Source organism: Danio aesculapii, chromosome 9 (genome assembly GCF_903798145.1).
Source record: "Danio aesculapii chromosome 9, fDanAes4.1, whole genome shotgun sequence".
NCBI lineage: Eukaryota > Metazoa > Chordata > Actinopteri > Cypriniformes > Danionidae > Danio > Danio aesculapii.
The window spans coordinates 11968931-11989444 of NC_079443.1; the positions used below are offsets into that span (position 1 = coordinate 11968931).

The 20514-nt window shown below is 35.6% G+C and overlaps 2 protein-coding genes across 3 annotated transcripts in view; both read right to left on the reverse strand.

Moving 5' to 3' along the window:
* Positions 1 to 1481: 1481 nt before the first annotated feature.
* pdxka (pyridoxal (pyridoxine, vitamin B6) kinase a) overlaps positions 1482 to 20514 on the reverse strand; it is a 49842-nt gene continuing 30809 nt past the window's right edge. For both annotated transcript variants that reach the window (XM_056464854.1, XM_056464853.1), the window contains 7 exons: positions 20451 to 20485; positions 20205 to 20290; positions 16958 to 17003; positions 15186 to 15297; positions 3259 to 3392; positions 2348 to 2414; positions 1482 to 2265 (listed from right to left, as the gene is read on the reverse strand). In XM_056464854.1, the coding sequence (XP_056320829.1) occupies positions 2153 to 2265; positions 2348 to 2414; positions 3259 to 3392; positions 15186 to 15297; positions 16958 to 17003; positions 20205 to 20290; positions 20451 to 20485 (593 nt within the window). In that variant the 3' untranslated portion in view covers positions 1482 to 2152. The remainder of the gene's footprint in view (positions 2266 to 2347; positions 2415 to 3258; positions 3393 to 15185; positions 15298 to 16957; positions 17004 to 20204; positions 20291 to 20450; positions 20486 to 20514) is intronic.
* On the reverse strand, positions 5611 to 10360 carry LOC130234609 (piggyBac transposable element-derived protein 3-like). Its single transcript, XM_056464852.1, has 3 exons — positions 8273 to 10360; positions 7871 to 7984; positions 5611 to 7677 (listed from the first exon to the last, which is right to left on the reverse strand). Exons 1-3 carry the CDS (start codon positions 8298 to 8300, stop codon positions 5975 to 5977), a joined length of 1845 nt encoding a protein of 614 aa, XP_056320827.1. The 5' UTR covers positions 8301 to 10360; the 3' UTR covers positions 5611 to 5974.

Below are 20514 nucleotides of genomic sequence, written 5' to 3' on the forward strand. Positions count from 1 at the left end.
AATGTGTTTGCCATGAATAGACAGAATTTTGCCTCATTCATGTCTTTCGCGTTTGCTGTAAACCCAGCTATGTTGGCCAATTAGGAAGGAGAAAACAGCACACACTGTGAACATGTTATATCTTTGAAAATTTTTGCTTATCAACATGTTTGAACATACCAGAATAAGTCCTAAGTCTTCATTGTGTGAACAGCCACTAAACTAAATGTATGGGTTTTTCTATCCTTTCCATTCAAGAAAATCACATTTCTGTCAAATATGTATTATTGTTTGTTATGCCACGTTCATCCAACAATAAAGTCCAATTACAAGTATTAGTATGTCCAAACATGTTCATAAGCAACACTTTTCAAAGATTTTACATGTTCACAGTGCAGTAAAGAATGGGTTGTGTCTGTTTTGTAAAGCTTGATTTCCATTACACACAAAAAATGGTTGACATGTTTGATGTAGTATTTAGTTTCTGATTGTTAGAAGATTAGCTTAAGATATTTTCATGGTTTTGTTCATTTATTCTGATGTAAACTATAGTAGTTAGACTTTGTGCATATGAAAGACCTTTTGCTTGTTTAACAACAATAAAATCTTGACTCATCAGTCTGGCTTGTTGTGGGTAAACTCTATGTAATGTAAACATTTCAAGAAAAAAAAAAAGTTCATACGCCTGGTTTTCAACCAATAACATTTAAGCTGTAAGCATGACAATGATTGTGTAAAAAGGGGGGGGGGGGAGTTTTCCATAAAGGTCAAGTTGCTGATGTTTTTGAAATTATTCCAGTTTACACAGACCCACAACAAAAATAAAGAACATATGGGGATTTAACTACAATTAAATCCATAATTGTAGTTCTGATTTGTGTGGAGTTTTAGCAGTTAGCGTGTGCAAAGATCGGTACTTTCTATTCCTACTTTAAATAGTTGACCATTGGTATAACTCATTTAAACATAGTATGACACACATTTTTTTTTCAAATATATTAATAAGGAAGGATATCTACTATCTTTAACATTCAATCTGCTAGCTTAGTAAAATCATCTGCTGAGGTCTGTTGCAGATCTGGATAACCAAACATGCATAAAATTACAGTTGCAGACACAGTCAGGTTATTCTCATGTTCACTGACCAATTCTGACTGTTACAACTTTTCAGACGGCATACATCTTGATGTCTATGGAAAGTGATCTTTAGCCCTGCCCACTTCCAGTAAGCAGAATTAAAAAGAAAACATGTAATGTATTTGTTGGTTTTGTTTTACCTCTGGGAAAAATGAAAATCTACTTTCTGTAATCAGCACTCCAAAAAAAGTGGCTGGCATATTTCCATAAAATCAGTTTGTTTTTTTGTAGCAATGACGATATTAGTTTCAAAAGTTCACATTCTTCAACTTGTTTCATTTTGTTTCAATAAGTATCTTAAGTACTGAAGAGAAACAATTCAAATTATATAGTCGGACAAAATGAAAATGATGCAACACAAATCCTTAGTGTAACCATTAAAAATTTTATTTCCGGATAAGGAAGGATGAATAAAAATGGAAGCATTTTATTACAGTTAATGGTCAAAATACTGTATGGCAGTTGCCATAGCAACTATAATTCTAAATATTACAAAGATAAAAATCATTTTAGTCAAATATCAACTACAGCAGCATTTCAAGGCATATTCTTTGATGAAGGAGATAAAGGAATTGCTAATATTTCACAGACATTTGGGCTGGCTGGCTAGCACAGTTCCAAAACAATAACTGGACCAAAGGATGAAGTAAAATGTATGATTTAGACCCAATGAACTCTAAGTTAGGCAACACTGATCTGTTAAATACATTATCAAAATGTTAATAAACCATTATAAATACTCATAAACCCAGACAGTCATGCATAAATCTTAGTAAAACATTAGATGGACAATCACATGCACATTATGGCTGGAATGTGAATAAGTTAACATGTTAGCTTTGTGGACGCAGTATCTTCATAATGACGTACTAGCATGAATTCTAACATTAATAATGTTATACTTTACATTTATATTAAGACTGATAACTCTATGAATAAAATATGTGTCCTCCAGCATTCCCAGGGCTATGTTTGTAAACTCTTGCAGTTAATCATGACATTCATATTCTAGTACAAAGTGTGTAAAAGTAAAGTCCTACAATAAAACTGCATTCACCACTACGGCAGGATCCTCAAAATCTGCTTTACTCTGGACCATCCGCAACTCCAGCTGAGCAGGACTGGGCTTTCGATTGGGACCCGCCACCTCTGATAGACCAATGAACGTGAGAAAAAAAGAACAGTCACAAAAACAGTCAAAAGCAAAAACAGCACTTTTAAAATATCTTACCGTGTGCGTAAGTCATAGTTCTCTTAATCACATGATGGAGGACGGAAGCGGTCTTCTCGCAGGCCGTCTGCCAAAAACACATTACTAGGTTTGGGTTTTTGTTCAACTTGAACTATTTCAATGTAGCAGTGAAATGAAACACTTCTGATTGGCCATGGTGTTCAAGAAGTCAAAAGTTATGTCCTTGATTGGCTACAAGGTTCAACAATCCAAAAACACACAGTAAATTAAACAACTCAACTTGTGCACCTAATTAGTGTTTGGGATCTTTTTTTCTTTTGCGAACTTTGGATAGATTCACATAAAGATGGAAACTGGCTTATGATGAATCAAACTGAAATATTTCAATGTACTGATGAATTAAAACACCTCTGATTGGCCACTGTGTTCCAGAAATCAATAAACATGTGCTTGATTGGCTACATTGTTCAACACTCCAAAAAACAAGTAAATAGAAACTTAATAGAAAACAGAAAAAGTCATCTGAAAAGCAACACATGGATGGGTGATGCTACTTTTATTGATCATTGTTCTACTACAAATACTATGATTAAAATGTGTTTTCTATTACCAAACTGTGGTGACTTTAGTAAAACCATGGATGATTTTTGTAAGGATCTGCCAGTGTACTAAAAGGTAAAAAAATATATATTTTTTTTCCAGGCAGATATATTAACAAAAGACACAAAACAACGCTTTTAACGTTTAATCATACATTTGAACAAGATTACATAAAACTACCTAAACTAGTTCTTTCAAGGGTTTTTTAAAAACAACTCTATATTTAGGACTGGTGTGTGGCCCTGGAAAGTGTACACACACTTAAAAGCCTGTCACACCAAGGACAAAGCCTGTCAAACCAAGGATACAAACAGTGGAGATAAAAAGTGTGTAAAAAATGTCTAAAGTACCTTGAGGTCAGGGTGGTGGTGTGTCCAGGCCAACATCATAGCAGCAAACAGATCACCAGTTCCCACAAACACAGCATCCACCCTGGGGATGTCCATACGTATCTGCTGAGTCATTATGGAGCCATCTGTCCTCACTGAGAAACAACATGTGCAACTCATTAAACTAACAACTGGTGTATGAAGTCACTAGTTAGCAATAGCTATGTTTTAATGCACATTTTAAAGTACCAAATCAGAAATTTGCAAACATCAAAAAAAAAAAAAAAAAAGAAAACATTTATCAATTATTGTTTTTAGGCTCACTTGAGGTGGTTTTGGCTGGAAAAAAAAATCATGGGAATAAGGGAGATGGGAATGCATTTGCCAAATAAATTAAGTCATATAGTGAAGGGATAGTTCTCCCCCCAAAAATTATTCTGTCATCATCCTTATTCAAAACTTAATGAGTTTCTTTCTTCTGTCAAAGGAATATATTCTGAAAACAATAAAAACTTGTAACCATTGACTTCCATAGTATTAGTTTTCCTACTGTGAACACACATTTTCAACTTTATCAAAATATCATCTTTTCTGTTCAACACAAGAAAGAAACTCATAAAGGTCTCTACACATCAGTTTACACCAGTTTACATTCCCTCTAGGGTGCCTGGCCATGGAGCATTATTCTCATTAACCTTTCCCATTAGGGAATTATTTATAAAATAGAAAAGGAAGTCTTCATTAAAGTGTAAAGGGTAGAGTGTAATTAACTGCTTACTTGAGGGAAAGAATAACATTCTAATAAATATTGATATATTACAAATATACTGATAAAAAAATTAAGTTGCAGTTACATTGTGTTTTTTTAAGTGTTCTCTTCATTTTGAGCAGTATATATACAATTGAAATCAGAATTATTAGCCCCCTTTGAATTGTTTTAAATTTTTTTTAAATTTCCCAAATGATGTTTAACAGAGCAAGGAAACTTTCACAGTATGTCTGATAATATTTTTTCTTCTGGAAAAAAGCATTATTTGTTTTATTTTGGCTAGAATAAAAGCAGTTTTTAATAAAAAAAAAAAAACATTTTAGGGTAAAAAGTATTAGCCCCTTTAAGCTATATATTTTTTCAATAGTCCACAGAACAAGCCATTGTTTACAATAACTTGCCCAATTATCCTAACCTGCCTAGTTAACCTAATTAACCTAGTTAAGCCTTTAAATGTCACTTTAAACTGTATAGAAGTGTCTTGAAAAATATCTAGTAAAATATTATTTACTGTCATTATGGCATGGTAAAATAAAATAAATTTATTTATTTATTTATTACATATTTATTGCCACATCAGCAACTTATGGCTATTTTGGTGGCCAAATGGATATACATTAAAATATTACATGATAAAAACAAATTCGTATTATATAAAAAAAATAAATAAATAAAATTACTTAGACAAATATATAAAATATAAATAGATAAAATTTACAAAAAATTTTTTTCAAAGTTAAATATGGTTTTTCAGTTCTATTTTTGATGGTACTTTTTTTTTTTAAATGTCCATCAAAGTACTCTCCTTATAAAAATTTTGTCTAATGGAATTTAAACTTCTACATTTCAACAAAATATGCTTGATGGTAAGAGCAGTCTGGCAGTTATTACATTTAGGTGATTCTTCGTTATTTAATAAATATGAATGTGTCAACCTAGAATGTCCAATTCGACATCTGGTATAGACCGTCTGATCATGCCTGGTTTCGAAATTATAATTTGCTAAATGTCTTTCATTAATTTTGGGTTAATTTCATATAATTTGTTGTTGATGCAGTTGTCCCATTCTCTTTGCCATGTTTCGTTTATGTACAAATTGATGGTGGGTTTCAAGTCATCAGGAGGAATTAAACATTCGGTCACATTCAAGGAGATAGCGTTTTTTGCAGCTTCATCTGCCAGTTCATTTCCACGTAGTCCCATATGACCTGGAATCCAACAGAAGATAATGTTGAACTTCTGATTTTCTAGTGTTGTCATTTTCTTTAAAATCATGGACATTATGGGGTGATCATACTTAGAAGCTTCAAGTGCTTGAAGACAGGATTTGGAATATGTGCAAATAAAAAGTTACGATGCTGTGCCCTTTCCATTTGATCTAAAGCCATATTTATTGCGTAAGCTTCTGCTGTGTAAATTGAACTTTCTCCTGGAATCAGAGTACCAAAGACATCATCTTTAACCCCTTCAGACCTGAATTATGTTCCAAATTTCAGAAAAATATAAAAGTATATTTTCAAAGTTCTTGAGGCTCCCATTAATGAGATCAAATTATTATTTTTTTAATTCATCACTCTTTAGGGGTATTTTTTTTTGTCCATTGTAGTGGACATCAGGTCCAAACAGTTGTACTTCCCTAACATTATACCATCATAAAATAAAAAAAAAACCACACAAAAAAGTTAGTATACACTTGAAGTTTATTTTCAAGGTCACAAACATCAACAATGTAACATTTTCACTTTAATTTCTTGGTTTTTATTTTTAGATTGCACATTGTTTATAACAAACTAAACATCTTTAGAATCAATCAATTCAGTCATGTTAGACATGCACCCATTTTCTCTTTTTATGTCACAAACTAAACAGTATAACATTTCAACTTCAATTTTAGGGTTTTTACTTCCTAAATTGCACATTTGTTTACGAACTGAACATCTGCGATTAAATCAAGTGGTCATGTTAGAGTCATTTTCGGTGTGCCTCTTTGAAACAATTTCTCTGTGACACAAAGCAATAGTGCACCTTGCACTTATCACAGAAGACATGTGTTTTTCCAGAACAACCTGGCAGTTTGCATCTTGTTGCTTCTTTTTTCCCATCATAATTTGGCATGTGGTCCACCATATCTTTTTGGACTTCAGGAACTGGCCCACGTTCCATTGCACCTCTTTTTTCTCTAGTTGCATTATGGGGAGTAGGGTCGGTACTGGTGGTGTCAGAATTGCTTGGTCTTCCTCGTTTTCTTGAAACATGCGGCTTCCCAGCACACACAAGCACTTCAGCCACATTCATTTTGAAATCAAGAAGATCCATGATTTTCTGTGGCTGAGTTCCCTTGCTTTCATGGTCTCTGCGATACTCAAGCCAACTGTTCACCACAGCAAAATCAAAGGCATGAAAAATCATGCGCAGTGGCCGTTTGCGAGATCTGATATCAATCCTGTAAAGGCTGATTAGTTGATCAAGCTTGTCCACCCCTCCCATGGCCTTGTTGTATTTCTTCACAACCTCTGGACGCTTGACCTTCAGATACTGCTTCTCTTTTTGATCCCACCTCTGAACTTCATCTTCTTCTCCAACACCAACAAAGTTGGAAGCCAGCACAACAGAGCGATTATCAAACCACTTCACCAGAACAATCTTTCCATCTGTACTTCGAACTTGATCATGGTTTCCCCGCTCTTTCTTTGACATTTCCTTGTCTGTCTTTAGTGGAGGATTTGCAAAACGACAAATCCTTGCTGTTCCAGCAGCATGGATTTTCTTTTCTGCAAGAACTTCAAGAACATTGTAAGTGGTGAAGTAATTGTCAAAATAGATCTTATGGTTGGGAGCCTTGATTCTCTGGCACAAGTGCGTGACAACAGAAGCGCCATGGCCTAAAACCTTTTTGCTTTGCTCAGAAAGCTCTGTTGTGGCACCTTGGTAGATGAGGAAATCATAAGCAAGCCCACTTTTGCCACAAAGGAAATACAACTTCACTCCCCATGGTGTAGGTTTCCCTTTGACATACTGGAGCACAGAGAGTTTTCCCCTGAAAGGCACAATCTGCTCATCAACACAAAGCTCTTCCTCCAGTTGTAGCTGCAGACAGCGTTTCCTTATGGACTCATAGAGTGGCCTGACCTTAAAGAACACATCATTGTCTTCCGGAGGCCTCTCATAGTTGTTCACAACATGCAGGTTGGAGCGGAGCTGAAAAAAACGATCTCGAGACATGGTATCCTTGAAAATTCCAATACTGATTCTGGAGGACCAGTACATTCTCACTCTGGGAATACCAAGCACGCCCATCGCCATATGTAGGCCAACAAGGACTTCAATCTCAGAAGCTGAAGCATGTTTGTAACCCTTGACTGCCTTTTGTTCCGCATATATATTGGTCATTGTGCTCATCAGTTCAAACATCTCACTTGGAACATACTGCTTGAAGTAGCCATATGGTGTTAGTGGCTCAGGAGGGTCAGTGGAAGGACTTTCCCATGTAGTCTGTACTGGGGTAAAGGGGGTCTGACGCCAATGAATATCACTTTTCTTTGTGACATTACAAAGAAATGGTTCTACATCTGCATCATGATCTTCTCTGTCTTCTTGATCCTGACTTTCCTCTGCCTCAACCTCAATTTCTCCCCCTACCTCTGGTAACAGTGGCTCATCTCTGTCTTGCCCTGAAATTGTTAGCAGAAACTGCCCCTTACAAAACAACATAAATGTTTTATATTCTAATTCATATTGATACAATATTATAAAACCATATATGCAGATAAATGGTATAGCAGAATTCAATTAATTGAGGAGCATTTCATTGTAATAAAAGCCTTAACTAATTAATTAACTAACTATCCCTAATCCTACACGTACCAACTGTTGGAGATCTATCAACTGTATCTCCATCTTCCTCATCACTCAACATATTGTCCACATCTGAGACATTTCCATCTGCTATACATTCAAGGACTTCAAGAACTGTGTACTCTGCATATGAAATAGTTTCAACAAAAAATTAGTGCATTGATATACATTTTGAATATAAAAAAGCTCGATCAGCATTGCTGGAGATTTAATTTTAATAACAGACCTTTGAACCCACTGTCCATCGTAATGGACAAACATATTTGAAAAAATCCTGATCTAAAGCTTGCAATTCTACAATCGATTTGTAACTTTAATTAGTAAGTTAAATCCCTCTTTTTTACATACAATCTATGAAATATCTGCAAACATATCAATACATCTGAATAAAACCATGTAAATGTGGCTTACTTCTGTGTTTGGAATGAAGTGCTGCCATGCTGCTTTTTAGTTCAGTGGATTTTTTTCAAATTACATCATGCAGAGCCTTACTGCCATTTGATTGGATGAAAAATGTCCACTTTCATGGACTGTAGGCTTAAAATTTGGTGAAATGCTCCGGAAGTGAAAAAAACATGGGATGTCATGTGATGTCCATTGTAATGGACGCAGGGTCTGAAGGGGTTAAACACCACTGCTGCTGTTACTCCTTTGTCTGTTTTTGATCCATCTGTATATATGTGTTCATGATGAGGGAGACTGTCTGTTATTTGTTTGAATTCCTGTTTGTATACATTTGGGTGAGTCAAGGACTTCTTCTGTTTGGTTAAGTTCCATAAGATTCTTATTTTCGTGTTGCACCAAGGAGGAATATGGCTCAAATCAGGTAATGAAAGTTTTTCCATATTAACACCCATATTCTTCAGGTGGGGTTTCATAAGTATTCCAAAAGGACTGATGTAGTTGGGTCTGTCTTCATACAATTTTAAATATTCAGGGTGTAAAACTGAAGGATAAGCTGGGTTACCTCTTTTTGATTTCAGTTTGACAGTATATTGGAGTGCTAATTTTAAACGTCGTCTTTCAAGCGATGGTTCTTTTGCTTCAATATATAAACTTTGAATAGGAGATGTTCTGAATGCTCCCAATGAGATTCGTAGTCCCGTGTGATGTAGTGTCCAGCATTTTAATGTAGGATTTTCTAGCGGATCCATACACTATACTTCCATAATCCATTTGGGATCTGATCATGGTTCTATAAAGACGAAGCATTATAGTACAATCTGCACCCCATTTTGTTGTGGTCAGAATTTTAAGGATATCCATTTTTTTTTAAGGTTTTTGTTTTTAGAAGTTTGATGTGTGGAATAAAGGAAAGCTTATTATCCAGGGTGAGTCCAAGAAATTTAGTTTCTTTTACAATTTTTATAGGTTCTTCTTCCAAGAAGAGACTTGGTTTTGGATGAAGAGAACGTAATTGACAGAAATGCATGCGCACAGTTTTTGATCTGGAGAACTTAAATCCATTCGTGACTGATTATTGATTGACCATTCGTGTTAATACAAAGTTGCAATTGTCTTTCAATAGTATTCATGTTTCTTCCTCTGTAACAGATGCACAAATCATCCACATAAAGACTACAGAATACATTTAAACCAATAGCATTTACAATACTATTGATTTTGATGTTAAATAATGTAACTGATAATATACTTCCTTGTCCAAGTTCTTGAATATATTTATTTGACAGAGTTGTTCCTATCTGAACTCGAAAACACCTGTTTGTTAAGAAATTAGAGATAAAAACAGGTAGACGTCCTCTAAAACCCATTTTATACAAGTCTTTTAAAATGCCATATCTCCAAGTGGTGTCATAGGCTTTTTCCAAGTCAAAGAATATTGCTACAGTATGTTCTTTTTTAATAAAACCATTTCGCACATAGGATTCCAGTCTTACAAGATGATCTATTGTGCTTCTTCTTCTTCTGAATCCACACTGATAATTACTAATATTTTGGTCCTTCTCCAGTGACCATACAAGCCGATCATTTATCATTCTTTCCATTGTTTTACACAGACAGCTGGTAAGGGCTATAGGGCGGTAATTATTGGCATCTGAGTGATCTTTACCTGGTTTAGGTATAGGTATGATTAAAGATTCTTTCCAACAAGATGGTACCTTTCCAGATGTCCATATATAGTTAAAAATATTTAAAAGGAGATACAACACATCATAGGGTAAGTGCTTTAAAAACTGATAATGGATTTTATTAGGACCGACTGCAGTGTCTTTTGAATTTTTCAAATCTTTTTGTAGTTCTTCCATTGTAAAGGATTTGTTGTACATTTCAGCATTATCAGAGGAAAAGTCAATCTGGTTTTGTTCTTGTTGCCTTTGTATTCTTTGGAATTGAGGAAGACAATTTTCTATGGATGAGTTTCTTTCAAAGGTTTTTGCAAGGTTGTTGGCAATTTCTTGTTCGGTAGTTAGTTGGGTGCTACCATTATTTATGTGACATATTTGTGATCCACCTTCTTTGTTCTTCATTTTTCAGATCATATCCCAGATTTTCTTAGTTGGCGTCTGTGATGTTAAATTTGATATGTATTGTTTCCAGCTCTGTTTCTTGGTTTCATTAATAGTCCTTCTTGCTTTAGATCTTAATATTTTCAGTTTAATGAGGTTTTCATTCGTAGGATGTTTGTTAAATATTCTTTCTGCCTTTTTCCGTTCTTTGATGACCTTTTTGCAATTGTCATCAAACCAGGGATTATTTCTTCGATATGGGTGTCCTGATGTTTTTGCAATGGTTTCTTCTGCAATTTCAATCAGTTTATTTGTAAAAACTTCTATTACATTATGGTTTACTTGATCCATTTCTCACTGCATTGTATTTCAAAACTGCACCAGTTTGCTTTTTTAAGGTTCCATCTTGGGGTTCTTTGTCTTTGAGTACCTAATGAGGTAATAATCAATGGAAAATTATCACTTCCACTTAGGTCATTCCAGACTTTCCATGAAAAATCTGGAGTTATTAAAGGATGACAGAGTGTTAGATCAATGGCAGTGTAAGTTCCATGTCCTGGGTGCAGGTATGTATATGATCCATCATTTAATATACACAGTCCTCAATTACTTTTCTCTTCGAGTTCCTGTAGCTTCCTCCCCATAACGCATTATGGCTGTTTAAAGAGCCCATATTATGGGTTTTTGAAAATGCCCTTCCATGTAGTGTGTCACACAGCTCTAAGTGAAGTGAAATATCCAGCTAAGGCTTAAATCTGTAAGTGTACAGTGTTTAAAACTATTGATTCATCTATAAAAGAGTCGACTCATAGTGCTTCAAACGAGTCGTCTTGATAACGAGTTATTAGGTGTTTCGCGATGACGCAGCTACGAAACACAAGTAGTTGGGAGCGCAAACCCGAGAGATTTGAAACCTGCGGCCCCGCCCACTAACAGAAAAAAAAGTCACACACACACACAGAGACACACACAGACACCGGTCGAATGAAGTCACGCTGTGCAGATGGATATTATGGACAGTCTAATCAAAGATGAAACATCAGCAATATAGCCCAGCCTTGAGCAGTTCTGAGTGCTTCTGAAAACTATATGCTTTCAAAGAAGACTTATTCAGTTCGTTAAAGGAAGGATCAGTATAGACTGTCAGAACATGGATCAATGCATCATGGATCAGTTTCTACCCCCATTTCACCAGTGTAAGTACGTGCGATTAAAACTGTTGCCTCGTTTACTCTAGCTTGCAAATTATGTATTTAGTTGTGTTTTGTTACTTGTAACCGCGTGTACTGTATCAGGTTAACTCTTTATATTCTCATATCGCGTGTAAAGCCACGTTGAAAACGCGACGCGTGCCGCTTTGATTACGGATCGTCAGCTGTTTACACACATGCAACGGACAAGTTTCAAAATATTTCAGCTCAATATTATTGTCTCCTCGTGTGTGTAACGCACGGGTATTCACGGATATAACTGAGCGCTGCTCCTCTATGGACGCGCCGGCCCTGTGTGTGTGTGTGTCTGTGTCTCCTCGTGTGTGTAACGCACGGGTATTCACGGATATAACTGAGCGCCGCTCCTCTATGGACGCGCCGGCCCTGTGTGTGTGTGTGTGTGTCTGTGTCTCCTCGTGTGTGTAACGCACAGGTATTCGCGGATATAACTGAGCGCCGCGCCGCGCCCTCTCTATTCAGCCGCTCCGCTATGAACGCGCCGGCCGTGTGTGTGTGTGTGTGTGTGTGTCTCCTCGTGTGTGTAACGCACGGGTTTTCACGGATATAACTGAGCGCCGCGCCCTCTCTATTCAGCCGGTCCTCTATGGACGCGCAGGCCCTGTGTGTGTGTGTGTGTGTGTGTGTGTGTGTGAAAAGAGCAAGAAGACTGTGACCTCCTCGCCAGTTCTTGGACTTTTTGCTCAATAAAATAGTTAGTCGGCAGTATTTTCTAGTCCATCGTCTGTGTTTACATTCACCCAAAATCCACTATGAAGCGTGTATGCACTGTGACTACTTTTATATTGTAGATTAGCAGCTGGGCATTTCACTCTGTCTCGCGCTGAAGCCTTGTCCGTGTCGACCAATCGCAGCAGGCTGTCATCGGTCCAATCAGCGCAGATTAGCTTCGCGCTGAGGAGGGGTTTGGGAACAAATGAATCGCTGAACGATTCATATGGGAGTCGCTGGGATAATTAGGTAAAAATAAATGCAGATTATAAGACCATCAAAGTGTTTTTTGACCTTGCATGCATATTAGACTGTTGTTGGAGACCCTTACAACCTAAATATGACCCTATTTCATGTATAATATGGGCTCTTTAAGTCTCCCATGAATATGGCTGGGGATGGTATCTGCTGTTGTAGATTATCCATATCTTGTAAGGTTATAGTAACATCAGGGGGGATATAAATGGAACATAAGTTAATAACTTTGTGGAGGGTTACGCGTACAGCAACAGCTTGCAAATTGGTATTCAATGTTACATACCTGTGAATTATATCCCTTCTAACTACTATAGCTGATCCTCCTGAAGGTCTATGTACATTTCTACCAAATGCATTGAATATTTTGTAATTTTTAAAGGTTATTTTGTTATTTGGTTCTAAGTGAGTCTCTTGTAGGCAGAACGCAATAGGGTTAAAAATTGTTGATAGGTGTTGCATTTCAGCAAAATTTGCTTTCAACCCTCTACAATTCCACTGGATTATGCAGTCCTTCATATTTAGGTAGGTAAAACAAGAACAGTACTTTTGTTGTTACATTTCGGGGATAAACTTCTGCTTCTGGAAGTTAGGATCTCTTTCATTTCCACATCTTTTGGAGTTTCTGGTTTGTGACTTTTTTTTACTTGAACTATTCTTTGATGATTGAGCAGTAGTGGTTGTTTGTGTTTTCCTTCCTCTTGATGAAACGTTGGGTTCCATTATCTGGCATTGATCTTCATCCATTTGAGTCTGGTTTGAAGCATTTTGGGTTTTCTTCTTATTTAAGTTTTGGTTTTTGTTTAGACATTGAGGTTTATCATTATTTAACCAAGTCAAATCTGTTTGGCATTCTATAGAGTTCAAGATTGGGTTTTCCACAGATACATATGATCGTTTGAGTTTAAACATTGGGGATTCTTCAATCTTTCTAGTTGCTTCTGTATAGCTTACTTTCTCTGTACATTTAACTCTCTGAATTTCTTTTTCTTTTATCCATAAAGGGCATTCTTTTGATGAAGATGGATGGTCTGCTTCGCAGTTGCTGCATTTTGCTGTTTTATTACAGCTTGGTCCATGTCCTTCTTCTCCAGGGTTGGTACATAATGGTTTATTTTTACATCCTGCAGAACCATGTCCGAATTTTTGACAGTTGAAACATCGTAATGGATTTGGAATAAATGTGTTGACTGGTACACTCTGGTATCCCAAATAGATCTTTTCTGGTAGATGTGGTTTACTGAAAGTCATGATGTAGGTTCCAGTTTTGATAATCTGCTCTTCTCTCCTGATTGTAATTCTTTTTACATTAATTACACCCTGTTGCATTAATTCCATTTGGATCTCTGCCTCGACTTGCAGCTCTCTCGTACGTATTACTCCTTTACTACTGTTAAGAGAGGGATGATAGAAAGTCTTTATAGGTACATTGGCCAGTATATTTGCATGCATCAAGTTTTCCGCTTGAGTTTTTTTCAAACATTCAACTAGTATTTGTGCAGATCTGAGTTTTTTCACATCTTTAACTGTTCCTGCAATTCCAGCCATACCTTTTTGTATAGCAAAAGGTGATAGTTTTGTCAGCGGCATTTCCGTTTGGGTTGATTCTAGAATTATGAATCTAGAATTAATCTAGAATTATGAGTCGTATATCCATTCTCTGAGTCGTCATCTGATTTAAGTCGTTTGGGGTTTTTTGAGTTTGCCATATTTGTATAGAATTTGTTTCATTACTTCTGCTCCTCACCCACCTCGGAGCCCAACAAGGGGATGCATAGAGCTGCGGATATCCTCCAGTTATGCATCAAGGATACAGAGGTAATATACTCGAGTAAGCAGAACAAAGTTCACGTTCCTATTGACCCTTTAGCCATTGTCTTACAAAGTAAGTCTTGACCAGCCGATTAATTGGATTGAGCCCATCCAACCTCCCGTCTATGTGAAGTTGGAGCCAAAGCACTGTGTTGGTGTTGAGGGAACCGCAGTTACCCACATTCCTCAAATACCAGGATCTCTTTCTCCACAGACATGGTTGCAACTCACGGCAAACAAGTCGCCCCATTTGCCTTTTACGATCAGCAAGGGGGTGCTAAGGACCTATTCTACCCCGGGTCCCCACGGGGTAAAATAAAAGAAATAAAAGATAAAATAAATCAGAAATAAGTTATTAAAACTATAATGTTTACAAATGTGTTGTAAAAAAATCTTCTCTCCGTTAAACAGAAATTGGGGAAAAAAATAAACAGGGGGGCTAATAATTCTGACTTAAACTGTATATATTTGTACTTTTACTTTCTCGTTGGAGCAGTAACCTGAAATTCAGCTTGCTTTAACACTTTAACTATTGTTAAAATCATTAAGCAACACAGAAACTGGTCCTGTTGTCAAAGTAAGCAATTTCACGTGTGTGTATTTATTTTATTATGAAGGTTGAATGTCTCATCTTATCAGTATTTAGAGTGTCAACTATGAATTGTTATAAAGAAACAAGCTCCAGGTCTGATCTTGTGTGCAAATTAAGTCAACTGAAAAATTTATATCACATCTGCTTTTCTTAACTCACTCAACCAAGATGAAATGAGGAAATTAATGAAGCAATCTTGAACCAAGAGCTGTGAGTTTCATTGCACTGTGATCATGGAATCAGAATGACAAAATAACCTTTTTTCTGGCTTCCCAAAGCCACCAGATACTGATCGCCCAGAGGAGAGTGCAGGTCAGAGCTGGTGATCACCACTGTGTCTGGACCCATCGAATGAAGAAGGTTCATCGCCTGAAACACAAACAACCGCTTCAGTTACTGCCCCATGATTACCTTCTGGTTTTCGATAAGCCAGCTGGGCCATTTCTAAAGAACTAAAACCTTACCACATCCAGCAAACATGTTTCATTTTAAAGCTTAAGAAGTCTAATAGAGATCCAATAGGGATCAACTGTTTTTGCCAAAACAAGGCTAAATTTGTGCTGTCAGTGAAAATCATAAATACTGTAGGTCTAAGGCCCTGTTTACACCTGATATGGAAATGCATTTTCATTGATCAGATCACAAGTGGAATACACTAGTACAGGTGTGAAATGCTTTGAGCATGTCAACTTTCAAAAGCTACTGTAGTCGAAAACACAGCCTAAGCCTAAAAAACTGGATGATTTTGCATGTGTTGGATGATTGGTCTTTTCTGTTTCATCAATTCCTGATCCTAAGCATAATGCATTTTTTATACTTCTAATTTAATTACTTTTGATGTTCTAAGAACAACTGTGAAATGAATTTTATAAAAAATACTGCATTATTCCATATTAAAACTTTAAGATAGAGTAAAGTGTCTAGGCAGGAGTTGATCAGAAATAACCATGCAACATTTTTGATGCATGTTTTGAGTGATCGGCCTTTTCGCGTGATCTTTTTTCCTATAATGATTTCATTCAAAGACACCTAAAATGACTTTAATGACTTTCTATGTTCTAAAATATTTTTTTTACAAATTTTATAAAACAACTGCACATATACATGTTAAAACTGTACAACAGAATAAGATCAATTCAAATCAATTATCAATAATTTCATTACTCAATGCATGAAGGAGCCTATTCATAAAGTTTAAACTTTTATGAAATTTTTTTTTTTTTTGGTGAATAATAAAATTGCAACATTTTTACAGTATTACTTTGAAGGATCAGAGACAGCCAATCCCCGCCCATTTTTTTTAAGTATGTACATTTATAAAGCTACATTTTGTATTATATAATCTTTGCATCTAATTGCAAAAATATATATAGAATTACTGTTTATGTCAGGCGTTTCTAATGCAGCAGTACATTCTGATGCAGGACAGTATATTTGACATTGTTCTCTACTGTGGCTGCTGTAATCATTGTGAAAAGACCGTTGTAGCATTTTTCTTTTATTATTTAAATATAGGAATACAAAGAAAACATAATTTGTGATACTATCCCATTTAGTGCTCTCTAAGTTTACCTAAGTATATCTATGACAAATTCTGCTGCTGAGAAACCTGGAAAAGTGAAATGGGTCTAATGAACACAGAAGTGCTTGAAGTGCTTTGAACTACCTGCACACTGGACAAGAATTGATTCATCCTTCCACATTTTCAAATTCAAACACATTATACGCATCTGTCAGCAAAATGGTGGCTTTTATCAATTTTTTATTGACAGAGTGTTTTTAAATCACATTATGTTTTATTCCCGATATTTTTTTAACTGATTGTGACAGGTACAGTGTGTGGTACCTGTGAGTTGTCCTCAATTGTATTAAACACTAAATATTGCTTTGAGCAATGTCGTTACATAAGACAGCTCAACTGAAAATTGTAATAATACAGAGAATTTACAACAGAGAAAAAAAGCCAATGACCAACCAGAGGAGCAGTATTAATCACTGCATAAAGGATAAATCAGCTTTAAAAACTTACTTCAACAGCATCTTTTTCTGAATGTATTTTTCTCCCAGTAAGGAGTCTATGAGAGAAAGAAAATGAAATTACACATTCACATCTGTTGGATGTGTTCTACTGACAAATGTCTTGTAGGTGAACCACAGGCATAAAACATGTAAATTCAATCCTAAAACACATGGGAGTTTTTTGGGGGGAGAAGCTGTTTCATTCTTTGCATATAGGATATTAGAGATATGACTGGAAATCTGGGACAGAGAGAAGGGAGTGAGATCAACAAAAGACGTGAGCTACATGTCAGTGTGTATGCCCTATTACTTATTTTGTGGTGTCAAAAAATACATTGTTTACAGTAATACTTTTTCAAAATTTGTAAGCAATACTACACACCATGCAGACAGAAACATGAAAAACAGCATCATGAAAAAGATGCAATCTTTGAAGCACAATGTTTACATTTTGCATTTGTTTAGCAGTATGTTTTATTTTCTATGTTGGACCTGTAATCATTAGTTTTTGAAAAGTGTTTTATTAATCTGTATTTTATCTTTCTACATTTTGAATCACACATTTTCCCTCAAGTTCTAAACAAAGCGAGGAAGTACGATCACATATGATTTAGTAAAGTTTCACAGTATGTCTGTTAATATTTTTTTTTCTTCTGGAGAAAGTCTTATTTGTTTTATTTCAGCTAGAATAAAAGCAGTTTTTAATTATTTTAAAACCATTTTAAGATCCAAATTATTAGCCCCTTTAAGCTATATTTGTTTCGATAGTCTACAGAATAAACATTGTTATACAATAACTTGCCTAATTACCCTAACCTGCCTATAGATAACCTAATTAACCTAGTTAAGCCTTTAAATGTCATTTTAAGCTGAAGTGTCTTAAAAAATATTTAGTCAAATATTATGTACTGTCATCATGGCAAAGATAAAACAAATCTGTTATTAGAAATGAGTTATTAAAACTATTATGTTTAGGAATATGTTGAAAAAACTTCTCTCTGTTAAACAGAAATTGGGATAAAAAAAAAAAACAGGGGGGCTAATAATTCAGGTTAATAATTCTGACTTCAACTGTATATATTCAATCAAATGTTCAATTCATTGCTAATTCTTTTGCGCTTCTTGCAATGTAGATTGTGTCAAAGCAGCTTAACGTAGATGAAAAAAAAGGGTGTAGAAGTCGATATATCAAATTGTTCAATTAAAACTGCTTCAGTTTAGTATATACAGTATAGTCCTTTACAAGTGGTCAATATACAGTACGTAAAATAATAGCCTACTGAATTTACAGAAATGTTACTATATTGTTATATTCCGTTAAAGTCAGAATAATTAGCCCTCCTGTTTATGTTTTCCCCAATTTCTGTTTAACGGAGAGAAGATTTTTTTCAACACATTTCTAAACATAATAGTTTTAATAACTCATTTCTAATAACTGATTTATTTTATCTTTGCCATGATGACAGTAAATAATATTTGACTAGATATTTTTCAAGACACTTCTATACAGCTTAAAGTGACATTTAAAAGTTTAACTAGGTTAATTAGATTAACTAGGCAAGTTAGGGTAATTAGACAATTTATTGTATAACAGTGGTTTGTTCTGTAGACTATCGAAAAAAGTATAGCTTAAAGGGGCTTAAAATTTTGACCTTAAAATGTTTTTTAAAAAATTAAAAACTGCTTCTATTCTGGCCGAAATAAAACAAATAAGACTTTCTCCAGAAGAAAAAATATTATAGGAAATACTGTGAAAATTTCCTTGCTCTGATAAACATTTGGGAAATCATTTGGGAAATATTTGAAAAAGAAAAAGAAATTCAAAGGGGGGCTAATAATTCTGACTTCAACTGTTATCCTTATCTGGATATGAGATGACTTATATCTGAATACGAGATTTTTCTAATGTTGCTCAGCCCTAACTGGGACCTTAATTAGACAGGAAAGAATTTGCACACAACACTGTTGCAAACATTTTTAACTCTTAGGCGCCATTAGAATGAGCATCTGTTTTAGAGTGGGCCAAACATCAAACTATCACCACACATGGCCTGACACTCCCACTGAAATATTTGAGGTATCAGCATAGCATGTAGGGGAGTGAACCATAGAATAATGTCTGGTTCAAAAAGTATCACCACAGGAAATGCCATTACGAAACCATGAGTATTTAAAGATGCTTTTAGATGGAGCTTTCCAACTTTCATTTCCTCCCTAACAGTGAAATAGCTAATAATTGGATTTTACTTTACCTTCAGTGTAGTTAAAGTCTGTCCCAGCAAACTAACAAGCACAGAATGGTGCAAAGTTGTTTGCTTTTTAAATAGTTGGACCTCCTCTGTCATAGTATGCTACCGCAACATAGCAACTGACTAGACATGTCACTCGTATAGTTATGAATGGCGAAAATGAAGCAGTCTATAATGTGAATGAAGCACTGTGTTCTAGTACAGGAGCCAATCATTGATCGCTATAGACTGACGACTGTGGGCTCAGCCTAGATGTGTGTTTTTTTATGATAGTTTCTGCAGCTTCACTGAACACTTGCTTCATAAACATGAGAAATATGACCAACTATACTTCAAAACAAATGTTCTCTGGTTTTGTAATTTGTATGAAACAAACGGGAGGTACAGTCTGTGCCATCAAACGCATACCACATGAAAGTTACTACTCGAACACCCACAACTTCTAAACAAAGAGGCCTGTCATTTTGGCACAAGATTTGCCATCAGTAATGGGATTGAACCAGCACAATCGGACGAGGCATTATTTAGAGGATGATAAAATGTAACATGTAAACAGAAACAACCATAAAGGAAGTTGGTGTCATGATCTCATTCCCTTCGGGTGCACATTAGATTGGGCAAATTGAAAAAATTATTCAAACCTTACTGAACTAAACTTAAGAGACAGTTGTAGTTTAATTTTATTGGTGATTCCAAATATGAAATTAATCGAATTGGCAAGCAGTAGTTTGCTCAATTGTTGTAACAAATTGTGAGAATTTGATGTTACTCCATTCAAACAGAACGCCCGCACATACGGCCTAAGAGGCGCTTCAAAGATGGCGCTGAGTGAAATGTCTTGTCTTAAACAGACTTTGACAAAGTGCATATTAATTATTAGATAAATGAAATCAATACACAATAATCGGTTATGATCTCTAACTGAACAGATACTGAATCGTCCATGTCTGCATTGTGGTGCATCATGGGAACAATTAGTTTTGACACCCCTAATGGCATGACACTTACTCGGCTTCAAACTGATTGGGGGTGATTATGTCTGCAGCAGGAACGACTCTGTCACGGTAGATGGGCAGCAGGTTCTCAGGAACATACTAGAAATAACATTGAAAGTGATCAGTTCTCTATAAACTGCTTTAGCCACACCTAAACGTTTCACCAAGATGCAAATGCTCTTGGGAGTAAAGGATTATATGTTTGAATATTGAAATAAAAACAACTGATCAAAGGAATCGTCACTTTAGATATGCTCACCATGGCCCCATTATCACCCAGCACTGGATCACACACTTGAAAGGCAGAAACAGCCAAATTAAGC